General features: G+C 39.3%; 1 protein-coding gene across 1 annotated transcript in view; it reads left to right on the top strand.

The window, feature by feature from the left end:
• Positions 1-12140, top strand: part of NCAPG (non-SMC condensin I complex subunit G) — a 40471-nt gene that overhangs the window by 15009 nt on the left and 13322 nt on the right. The window contains exons 9-16 of the mRNA XM_048848753.2: positions 863-1003; positions 2009-2132; positions 2767-2856; positions 3041-3220; positions 3760-3870; positions 5952-6071; positions 8105-8344; positions 9916-10097. Of these exons, the coding sequence (XP_048704710.1) occupies positions 863-1003; positions 2009-2132; positions 2767-2856; positions 3041-3220; positions 3760-3870; positions 5952-6071; positions 8105-8344; positions 9916-10097 (1188 nt within the window). The remainder of the gene's footprint in view (positions 1-862; positions 1004-2008; positions 2133-2766; positions 2857-3040; positions 3221-3759; positions 3871-5951; positions 6072-8104; positions 8345-9915; positions 10098-12140) is intronic.

The following is a 12140-nucleotide window of genomic DNA, read 5'->3' as shown; positions in this document are numbered from 1 at the left end:
TTTGAAATAAATGACCAAAAATAATTGAAACTGGTGTGATGATATTGTATTATGTTGGCAAATAAAATATGCAGTATTTGGAAATGTTGTGTGCAGAATTTTTATTTTTTTGTTGCAGAATTTTTTGGCTCAGAATTCCCCCAGGAGTAAATGTTAGTGTAGACACTGTGTTACTTACATTGCCTGTTGGCTGTCAGTCCTCTGCAGGACTCACAGCTGGAGCCCTCCCGCCCTGGGACTAACCGCCTGGACTGTCAACCCTACGTGGTGGGAGAGGGCTGTAGCTGGAACTCCATGGGGCTGAGAGGCTCCAGCTGTGAGTTCTGCTGCCAGGGGCTAACAGCTTAGGCTCTCAGCCCCAGGATGGGGGTGGGGCTCCGGCTCTTAGTGCCCCCACAATGCCCCACACAGTTAAGTTGGTGAAAGTGCTCCTGGTGAGGGCATGCACCGCCAACAGAAGGAGCATAAGGTGGACATGAAACACCGATTTAGTTACCGAGGTGGCTGAACGTTGACTTAACTTAAGTCGACTTAATTTTGTAGTGTAGACGTGCCCTTAGCTTTGACTGTTTAAGATTATTGAGGTGCATCCCTTCCCTATGATACCCAATGCATACCGTAAAGAAACTGGCAAATTGGTATGCATATTAGAGGATGGGGATGAAACTATTAATTTACTGTTCTTTGGAAACATTTTTTCACAAATTGAAGGTCATCAGTTTTATATCTGACCCTGTTTCCTAACTTTTTCATCCTGTAAAATATAAACCATTTTGTTACACAAGTAGGAAGGAACACTTTTTTGTATTTTGACTTTGCAACAGGGATCCTGCATTTAATGACGACTGTCTTTTTTGTTCAGTTACCTTCAGAACATGCCAGTTCTAAGTGAAGAACAAAGGGAAGATTTTTCCTGTATTGAAAACTTGTTGACAAAAGAATTTATAGGTCAGCAGTTGATTCTTATTATAGGCTGCATGGATACCACTGAAGAGGGAGGAAGGTAAGCTTTGTAAAATTGTATGCATGTACAGGTTTGTTTTACTGACGACTTGGCCTTTACTATGGAACAGCGCTTGCTTACATCTAGAATGTACTCCTAAAGAAAAAAATGTCAGCCAGTCAAAATATTACAGTTCTGTGCTGATTGGAAAAATGTCCTCACCTTGCTTAACAGGATTGCTTCTAAGTATATTCAGAGTCCTAGCTGCTTACTTCAGTGGAACAATACATTTAAAATACTTCTGTTATTAATGCAGACCTAGTATCACTGTGGGAGAGTGAATTCATTTCTTTTCCGTTCTGACTTGCTTATAATCAAGAGAATTGTTGATTAAGTTCCAAGTAAACAGCCTCTTCATGAACTGTGATGTCAGAAAGAAAAAGGCATAGATTCCATTTTAGATTTCAAGCAGATTTTACTATTTTAATTGATTAATTAAAACCATTTTTACCTGCAACTTGAGCAAACTTGACATGGAAGTAATTGAGAGAGAATAAGCTTGAAAACCCACAATGACACATTTTTCCTTTTTCCAGGTATAACTGCACATTAATATTGCAGGTGTGACAGTCTTGTTTTGGTTTACTGCATTGTGCAGGCATTGAAGGAATAAAGTTGTTTTGTACTATCAGACTACAGAAGACATTTTGCTCCTGGGAAGATATGAGGTTTTTAATTAAAGAACTGAAATAGAAGTGCTCTTCACTAATTATAAACAATGAGTGCTACTACTCCTCTCACTTTTATTTAGATAATAGGTCACACTTCATAGAAAATTTGGTGTCAACTGGTGAAAGCAGAAGAAAATAATATTGAGTTAAAAAAATTGAATAATGCATGTAAATACTGTTCAGCTAAGAACAATCTAGTACTTTACTAGCAAATGTCTTTCAAAATAAATAAAGTAGATTAAATCTTAGCTGTTGAGTGTTTTCCCAGTATTTTAAGAAAGGAGGGTGTAATTTGAAAAACAGTAACACTTTACTTTTTTTAAAAAAAACACAGGAAGCGTCTACTGGCTGTCTTGCAGGAGATTCTTATTCTACCTACTACTTCAACATCCCTTATATCTTCACTTGTCGAGAGATTGCTCAGCATTATCAAAGATGATGACAGGAGAATTCATACTGTAAGTAGTTTCAGTTGTTTCTAGGCCATGTGACACACAGCCTTGACAGATTATTGTAGTGGAAGTGACAGCAATCACTATAGTTACATTTGCAAAAACATGCCATTCTGGTCCTCTGTTCCAGTCTTGTCTCATTTTCACCATTCACCTTAAGAGATGTGAACTCTGAAGTTAAATAAGCCATGTGCACGCCCACAACCTGGAATGTGTGCTTTCTGAACGTTGATGGATTGTTTTTGAAAATACGACTAAATTTAAAAAGTGGTGCCCTTTCACAAACTGCAATATTTAGTGTCTCCTAACTTGGCAGATCTCAACCAATTTTTGACCAGAACATGCACAAGCCCTTACTCCTTTTTTTGAAGGCATCAGTCCTTTCTATCGCATTTGCAGACTCAGCTAGCTACCAGGAAATTCTAGACCTCTTGCATGGTAGGGCAATATATTGGCAAAAATTGTAGTAGTTTTATCTACTAAAGAAATCTGTCTCCTGACTAAAAGCTCAGGATTTATGCAGAGGGATGATGCTTTTTTTAATGTTGAAAGTCCAGGTATATATGGTATATAGGATCTGAGAGTCAGACCAATGACAACAAGCGGTATTAATAGCAATAACTTTTGCGTCCAATATTAGGTTGCAGAAATTATCGCAGAGGTTCGTGAGCCTATTGTTACAGTTGACACTCCTATAGATGCAGCTGAAATAAGAAAGCAACAACTTAAGGTAAATGAATTTTAGGTAACTTACGGGAAATGGATACAGTAAACCCTTAAATTTATGTACTTTTACAGACAGTACACTTAGTATATATGTGCTACTGACTAACTGATTTAGATAGGTTAGCATTTATTTTACAGCTAATAAAAATCAGTTACAGTGTTGTGACTTTCATTTTCTTTGTATTTAGCTGGCTGAAATAAAAGTGAAACTTTTGGAAACAAAAGAAGCTTTGGAGGAATGTGTTACTCTGCAGGATTTTAATCGTGCGTTGGTGTTAAAAGAGAAAATAACAGAGCTGGAATGCATTAAGAGTGATCTGATAAAAGAAGCAGAACAGCCTGAAATTAAAGAAATGCGTGTGGAGAAGGTTCTACTTCCTTTCTTTCCTTCCCCTCCCAGCTTCCGCCCCCCCAAAGTGCTGGTCATGTTTTGATATCAGTGATATTTTAGTTCACTTTGGTTTTCAACAGGTGAACAGGCCTGTCTTATTTAATATCTTTTTTAAGCTGTTAACAGGCATTTCATTGTTTTTCATCCAGTTGTCCATGTTTTGTATTTAAATTTCAAATGTAAATTATAATATACTCTATCAAAAATGCTTTACAATATAACTGCTGTTTTGTGCAGTTTATGTACTTTGAGGCTATAATTAAAACTTTATTTTATAAAAGGGTTTTTATCCTACCTGAGTGCTCCTAGCCTTAAGTGAAAATTAATGACAAACGAACCACAAATTCAGCTAACTGTAGTTCTATTTCATTTTCAGTCCTGTAGGTGGATATATCATTCTTCGATAGTCAGAATATAGTGTAAAGAGAACATTTTACTTGCATAGAAAATATATGATTATCTGTTTTTGTTTTTCTTTCTCCCTTTCCTGATAAAGAAAATCTTTTTCTCTTAAAGAATGATCCTGAAACACTACTGAAGTGTTTACTGATGTGTTATGAACTCCTCAAGCAGATGTCCCTTTCTAAAGAAATAGGCCCAACAATGAATGGGATCATTGAATCCTTGGTATGTGACAAAAAGTAGTACAACTTTACAAGTATAAAAGATAAAATGAAAATAGAAAGATTCTTAAGTATCATGGAAAATGGTGTAGTTCTTGTAATGCACCTTCACACTACATTTCTTGTAGTTGTCAATTTCTTTGTGTATATATGGGTGTCTCATCTTCTCTGTCAACATCTCAATCTCTGCATTTTGTTTTGTGTGTGTGTGTGTGATGTATTTTAGTGTTCCTTTATAAGCTAATTTAAACAGCATTCTTGGTATTAATGCAGTAAGCTGAGAAATGCTGTTTTGGTTTGCTAAACATGTTCGTTCTTATACATAAGTTCCTGATATACTGGTAGATGGGTGTTTATTTAGTTCTTAGTCAACTAAATTGCCAGCCAGGAGCAACTAAACTCCAGTAAAGTTTAGCACTGTACATGGACTTTTACTATTGTGTTTGTGTTCCCTTTCCTAGTGTCTGTTTTTTGTGGGAGTGTCACATCAGTAGTGCCTCTGTTTGCTAGCTTTTACTCTTCATATTTACTTTTATCTTTGTAAATAGATTCAAAGCAGAAAGAAACCATAGCAGTTCATGCTACTGCTTCTAAGCTGCTCCTTATATTGAAAGAGGCTGAAATGTGTATTTCTGCCACCTAGGTCAAGATAATGAGTGCTGAGATTCCTTGTAGGAAATCCCAGTAGAAGTTGAAGCCCAACTTTTTTACTGAGAAACCAATTCAGTCTTGCTCCCATTTCAGGGATGCCTGTATACACTCGACCTATCTAGTAGCTGACCTTAAAATGGCTGAAGCTGAGCCCTCAAATGCTGCAGGCCCTTTTATTTGTGTTGATGAGATACTTTGTTCCTTTTTCCCCTCTGGTTGTTAATACTGCTGAAGATTTATGTGGAGTGAAATGGTTCTGTGTTGAGGTATATAAAAAAGGCAATTTCAGACTTACCAAATCTTTCTCACGAGGTATGCTGCTCAACTCTAGTAGTTTTGATTATGGGATTTCAAGTTGAGTGCTTTGGATTGCCTGAAGTCCCTTTATCTGTCAGTCTGACCAAGAAAAGTGTGGAAGAAATAAGTTGCATTGAACCAATGGCTGTGTTACAGAAGCTGGTGTTTTTTGGTATCTGTTCTATCTCTCCATCTGTCCAGAGTAATCTTTTACACAGTGGTCTTTCTCTAGAATTACAACCATTAAATATGGACAGTATAAGTCAGTATTGTGATCCATGCAATCTCTCTAGCGAGATAGGTTTTTATTTAAGTTAGTAGTTTCTTGTGCAGTGTCTCCTGTGTGTCCTTAGGTGGTTGCTTCCACTCTTTTAAACTGATCTTCTGGGCCAGAGGAGTGAGTTTGTTTGAACTTGTATGTTTGTTTTAGTGTGCGAAATTCAAGCCATTTTCCTAGGCTGGTCATCCCCTTGTAATGACAATTAGATGAGGTGGGCATCAAAAGTAAATCACCAGACAACATGTTAGTGTGGGTCGTTTGAGTTCCTTGTGGTAGGGCTGGTGTGTGCTTGCAAGTGGATTTTGATGTCTGTGAGAGAAGGTGATGTATGTAGTTGTGTGGGTTCACTCTGTATTTTCTGTGATTTGGAGCTGGATAACTTTTTTTTAACAGTTTTTGTATGTTTGCCTTTTACTTAACCATAAATTATGTGTTTTAATTATATTTTGTCTAAAACCTCTCTGCTCTAAACCAAAATATTTTACGGGCCCTTCATAGAGCAATTCTTCTGAATTTATAACTTCGGAATCTTTTTTTTTTTTTTTTGAAACTCATCAGAATATTTGAACTGATATGATGAGTCAATTATTGGAAACCAGTGTTTCACCTTCTAGTGTAGGCTCCATTTATCTCTGTTTACTCTCAAGTCTGAATATTTTGTCTTCAGTTAGCAATGGAATAGAGTCCTACTTTTTGGTTGACTCACTCACTAGGTACAAAAGCACACGTGAATATGTTGCACTCTAGGTCTCTTAACATTAACTTTCTAATAACTGCTTTTCAAACATGTTGTAGCAAGTCTTTTGTTGTTCTAGTATGTACGTTTTAATCACAAAGAATCAAATTATTATTTTTAGATACTTCCTGGAATAACTAATGTCCATCCAGCTGTAAGAAATATGGCAGTTTTATGTTTGGGTTGCTGTGCTCTGCAGAACAAAGACTTTGCCAGTCAACACCTTGCATTGCTGCTACAGGTAAAAATTTTCTTAGTGATAAGAATTGGGTTGTTTGGCTGTGACTTTGTGAATAAAATTGGCCTTGTACTTGTGGCACATAATTCTAAATAAAGTAGTACCGATATAGGATCTCAGCTGTGTTGGTTGAGGATTTAAAAAATAGTGAACAATATATATGTGGCTTACATCCCAACTCTGCCACATACACTTGACTTATGCTGATTGATCTAACTTCTCTCCACCTCAATTTTCCTCACCTGTAAAATGGGGTATTTCAGTATTGTTTACAAGATGCTGAGAAGCTTAATTCGTAATATTTGTGACTTTCTTCTTTTTGTCCTATCTTGGGCATTATGTGAAAAAGAAAGGGTCCTGGCAGCTCTAGGTGGTCTTCTCGGTACTTTTTTTCCCAAACGCAAGTTGCATATGTCCATTGTGTGGAAAATGCTTCATGGTTGGGGCTCTTCTTTTTTCCCCCCGAGTTCAGGGCAGAACAAAAGGAGCTTAAATCAAACCTAAGGGCTCTAGAGCAGAGGTGGGCAATTTGCGGCCCGCAGGACCATCCTGACTGGCCCTTGAGCTCCCAGCCGGGGAAGCTAGCCCCCGGCCCCTCTCTTGCTGTCTCCCCTCCCCTGCAGCCTCAGCTCGCTGTGCTGCTGGCGCTCTAGACTGCGTGGCAGTGTGGCTGACTCTGGCCGGGCATCGCGGCTGCCAGTACTAGTGCTCTTAGCAGCATGGTAAGGGGGTGGGGAGTGGGGGGGTTGGATAAGGGTCAGGGGATATGGAGTGGGGGTGCTGGATAGGCGTGGGAGTGTCAGTGGGCAGGAGTGTGGATAGGGGTCAGAGCGGTCGGGACCGGGAACAGGGGGGTTGGATAGGAGTAGCCGGGGGATGTGGAGTGGAGGTGGTGGATGGGTCAGTGGTTTTTAAGGCAGGCAGTCAGGGGTGGGAAGTGGGATGGGGGCGGGGGCCAGGCTCTTTGGGGAAGCACAGCCTTCCCTACCCAGCCCTCCATACAGATTCGGAACCCCGATGTGGCCCTCAGGCCAAAAAGTTTGCCCTCCCCCACTCTAGAGTCACATGGACCAGAGCAGATGAGTTTCTTGAACCGCTGTTTTTTTATTTAGAACATTCTTATATATTTATTTGTACTGTAATAGCATCCAAAGGCCCTCATCAAAATAAGTGACCCATTGTATTAGGTGTTGACAAACATATAGGACAGTATAGTCACTGTCTGAGAGAATTTAGGGTAAAATTTTCAAAAGCCTAAATCCTATTTTTCAAAAGTGATGTAGGTACTTAGGATCCTAAATCCCATTGACTTTCAGTGAGACTTAGACTTCTAAGTCACTATAGAAAATGGAGCTTAAGATGAAGTCACTTTTGAAAATGTTACCCTTAGCTATGTGTGTCTTCTTTCAAATTAGACTAACTTATGCAACTATTTGAATTTATTACCCTCCTCCTCCCTGCTGTCCTTCCATTCCATTACTTGTTGCGTCTTCTTTCAAATTAGACTGTAAACTGTTTGGGACAGGCATTATTGTCTTACATGAATAGTACTCAGCAGAGTGGGGTCCTGATTATGATTTGGGCCTTTGAAAGTTAGCAAAGTCCAAATAAGTTTGATTTTATTACGTGCTTCCAAAATAGACACAATAGGACAGTAAGAATACATGGGATAAGGCCTCCAATTTGGATCAGGATGACATCCACGATTGAAACAGCTATAAATAGGGCTGCACTGTTTTGGCCTGAACAAAGTAGGCTGATTGCATAGCTGGAGCTGAATGAATAATTTTGTATAGTTCAACCTCAGATTTCATTCCAAACTTGGGTTCATATTTGAGCTCTGTTTGCTTTTTCATATTGTTCTAAAGTTTGGGGAGATTCCGCTTAGCTTAGATGGATTGTTGTGTGATCTTTGGGTAACCTCAGTCACTGATTTAGGAGTTAAATATTGTCAGCTCTTTGTTTTTAACAACACTTCTAATTGAGTGATATACCACAGAACTATACATCTTTTTTCCCCCCTTTACAAAATCTAGGTTTTACAAATTGATGATATAAAGGTAAAGCGAAGTGCTTTAAAGGCAGTCTTTGACCAGCTGATGTTATTTGGGATAGAAACATTCAGAGCAAAAAAAGTCAATGATTCTCACAGTGAAGAAACAGAGATTAGAAGTGGAGATATTGAAGAGGAGGAGACTAAAATAAAAGAGTTGGAAGAAGAGACTGCCACTGTTCACAACCTCCTACAACTTCTTTCCAGTTTCTTAGACAGCGAGGTAAGTTATCTATAAAATGCCGTCAGTCTGCTCTTTTACATCTTTTTTGTTACAAAAGTAAAAATTTGTATATAATTGTACATAAGTAACACTTCTGTATGTTTTATATCTTGGATCAGATGCCCAGCGTATTGAGATATTTCAGGAACTGCTTGTAGATTTAAATGTGAATGAAAATTGCATGTGACTGTTGCATACTGCACAGAAGTCTATAAATAGGGCTGCTGTAACTCCATAGTACTCCTGGTGAAAATATGTGAGACATTCCTTTATGACCCAGATAACTTTATTTTCCCATTAAAGGTCATTTGGCTAGATCCTCGGGTGGTGTAAATTGGCATAGCTGCATTTAAATCAATAACAACTAGAACAGCTTGTGATAACAAGGATATCTGTGTGACTACAGCAGTATCTATACCAGAACAGACTTATTTAAACACTACTCCAATCCATTTTTATAAACTGTTTTCTGTACTTTGCAAGAGGAGGAAATTACTTCATCACTGTTGGAGTTAAAGCTTCCATTGTGAGTTCACTGGGTCTGGTTTTTGAGTCGTAGTATTCTGTTCCTGTACTCTGCTACTCTCCCACATAACTCATGGCATTAACTAGGCATCTCCCCCAGGTTTTCAGTGGTTTTGTTTGTTACAATTATATGACCCCAGTGCTTTCTGAAAACCATCAAATTGTGACCTTTGTAAGGGGGGGGGGGAAGGTGTACGTGCTTTCTGATGGATTGTATTCCTCATTATTATTTTCTGTTTTATATCAAATGTTCATTAAGCTACTTTCGGATCTTGGTCACGTTGTGTGATTTGGCTTTTTCACGATGGTAGCCTTCTTGTAAATAGTCTTAGGATAAATATATTGGGACTTGTCTTGCAAACTGGCTTCTACTTTGGACCTACTTGACTACTTTTTTCCTTTGGGAAACCGCTCACAAACTTTTTGAAACTCTGTAAGTAGCTGGATAAGGGCAGATATGAAGCCTCATCAATGAGTTTGAACTAAATAAGGAGAAATGGATGCAAACTACTAGTGTATGAGTATTTGGCAACTTCCAAAGAAGTATGATTAACTGCATCTCCGCCATTACTAAAACTGTCAGTCCTACATGCCTTTCATAGCTGTAAAAGAGCAATGAAATGGCAGGATTGTTGTAGCAAAGTTGTGTGTTCTGAAATCCATTTTTTTTCACTAGTGAGTGAAAAGCCTTTTTCATTTTTAACTGGGTTGGAAATGGATTGGAATCTAAGAAGTGTTTTTTTTTGTTTTCCCTGTATGTTAGCTGTAGGTTTCATGATAGAGATTTGAGGCTCCTGAATTCTCTTAGTATGGATTTGGATATCATTTTGCATTTACAGTAACTTAAAAGTGTCTGGGATATGCTATTTTTAGAGTTTCACTGACACTAAGGATGCAAGTTTGAGCCTGCATTGAGGTTGTCGGTGGTGTAGGTATGCATCCACAATGATGTCAGTGTAAGATTGGGGCTTTATTTTTCAATTAACTAATGTGTATCAGTCAAAGGATTGTAATTCTGTCTCTGATCCAGTCTTTCTTTACTTAAGTTTTCAGAACTCAGGACAGAAGCTGCAGAAGGCCTGGCCAAGTTGATGTTCTCTGGGAGATTAATTAGTGCGAAACTTCTTTCTCGTCTCATTTTGTTGTGGTATAATCCCGTGACAGAAGAGGATACTCAACTTAGACACTGTCTGGGAGTTTTCTTCCCTTTATTTGCTTATGCAAATAGGTAGGAGCTTTTAAAAATCTGATGTTGAAATCATACATTGTTTTTTCTTTCTTTTCTAGGTTGTAGTTTTAACTGATTTTGTTCTTGTGATTCCCGTACGTTTTGTATGTGGGATGTACTACGTAACTATGATACAGTAGCCTAAGAAAGTAAGGATAGCAGTGTCCAACCTGAGTACTTTAAATTAGATAACTAAATAAGTGACCTAATTTTTCAGTAGGTCTGAGTAGATGCATCTCAATGACTCTGAAATCGGGGCACATTTAAGTGCCTAACTATGTGTTTAAAGGCTTAATTTACAGCCTCCTAAGAAGGTAAGGTGATCATTTTCATGCTTCCCTCTTGAGAAAGTTAAAATAGTAATAGTGTGTATCTGTTTGCACAAGAAGATTCTTTCCATATTTATTCCTTTGCGCTGCATTAGTATATGGCCATCAACACTGATTGATCGCTCCACTGTTTTGGTTACATCTGCAACATACCTAGAAATAAAATCCCCACCTCCATTTTTTTTAATGGAGCATTCTTCAATGCTTAGACAGTCATCCATAGCGATCGTTCGCCATTTGGCCCATTTCCTGCATAATTGCAAAGGCTTGGTGGCCTGAGTGTGCAGCATCAGAACAGACTTGATGAACCCATATAATAGGGGGTCTGCCTCTGGGCCGCCTCTGCCCCTCAGTTGGTGGAATTTTATCCCAGATGTTACAAGCCACCCGGAGAACGGTGTTCGCTGAAACGTCTTGTGGCATCCTTGTGACTTGTCCGAAAAGCATAAGGCTCCACCTGCGAACAATGGCCCCAGTAGTCTGTAGACCCGAACAATCATAAACATCTGCATTACAGATGAAGTCATTCCACTCTATGCCCAGTATACAACATTGACATTTTGTGTGGAAAGCCTCTAGCTTTGTCCAGCCTGCACGGCATAGTGTCCATGTTTTGCAGCCGTACAACAGTATGGGAAGGATACAGCTTGAATAAATCCTGAACTTAGTTGTCATACTAAGATGATGTTGATTCCATATCCATTGTAAACAGCCTATGGCAGATGCTGCGATGCCAATCCAATGGAAATCCTCCGTGTGAGAATTGGAGGAGCTTGTAAGTATAGAACCCAGATAACAAAAGATGGAAACTGTTTCGTTGTTCAAAGAGATTGGGGTCGCCGGTGGACCTGGTCCTAAATTTTGCAGTTTTGTCTTTGACCATGAAACATGGAGACTAATCTTATCTGACTCCTCCTCCACATGCTGCAGTGCCTCACGAAACCTATTGGGGCTCTGTACTAAAATAACATCATCAACATAGTCGAGGTCTGTGAGTGAGAAATCACTGATTTCAGTGCCGATGGACCTGACGGAATGCTGCATTATGAAATCCATTGCCCAACAAAGGAGTGCAGGGGCCAGAATGCAACCCTGCCTAACACCAGATACTGATTTAAAAGGCACTGACATGCGGTTCCCCAGACGAACACGGGGAGTGGTTCCATTATGCAGCTCTCTAATCGAGTCCAGCAGTGTGGTAGGGACACCTACAACTTTTTAAGGCCTTCCATAACACAACACGGTCTACTGAATCAAATGCAGCCTTAAGATCAACATACGCTACGTGCACGGGCTTCCTGAACTCGCGATGTATCTTCGAAAACAAGCAAAGGGCCAAAATGGCGTCTAATATGAACCTGATCCTCGTAAAATCTGACCGTTGGGAACGATGCTTCCGATGTAGCAAAGGCTCAAGCAAGCAAAACATGCGAAAAACACCTTCCCTAGAACGGAGAGCATGGTGATTGGCCTGTAGCTCTTACATTCATTGCGCGGTCCCTTGCCCTTATAGAGTGAGATCACAATACTGTCCTTCCAGGTGATTGGCAAGGTTCCAGTTCTGCACACAAGACAAAAGATGGCCAGAAGTGATTCTGCTACAGGATCAATAGTACATTTTAGCAGTTCTGAGTGGATGCCGTCAGCACTGGCTGCGTGTCCGTTTTTCAGTTTAGAGATGATACACTTCATCCAGTGTTGGTGCATCAGTACA

The sequence above is a fragment of the Caretta caretta genome, chromosome 4, assembly GCF_965140235.1.
Source record: "Caretta caretta isolate rCarCar2 chromosome 4, rCarCar1.hap1, whole genome shotgun sequence".
NCBI classification, from domain to species: Eukaryota; Metazoa; Chordata; order Testudines; family Cheloniidae; genus Caretta; species Caretta caretta.
Note: the sequence above shows the minus strand (reverse complement) of the source record. Positions and strands in the feature narration are given on the sequence as shown.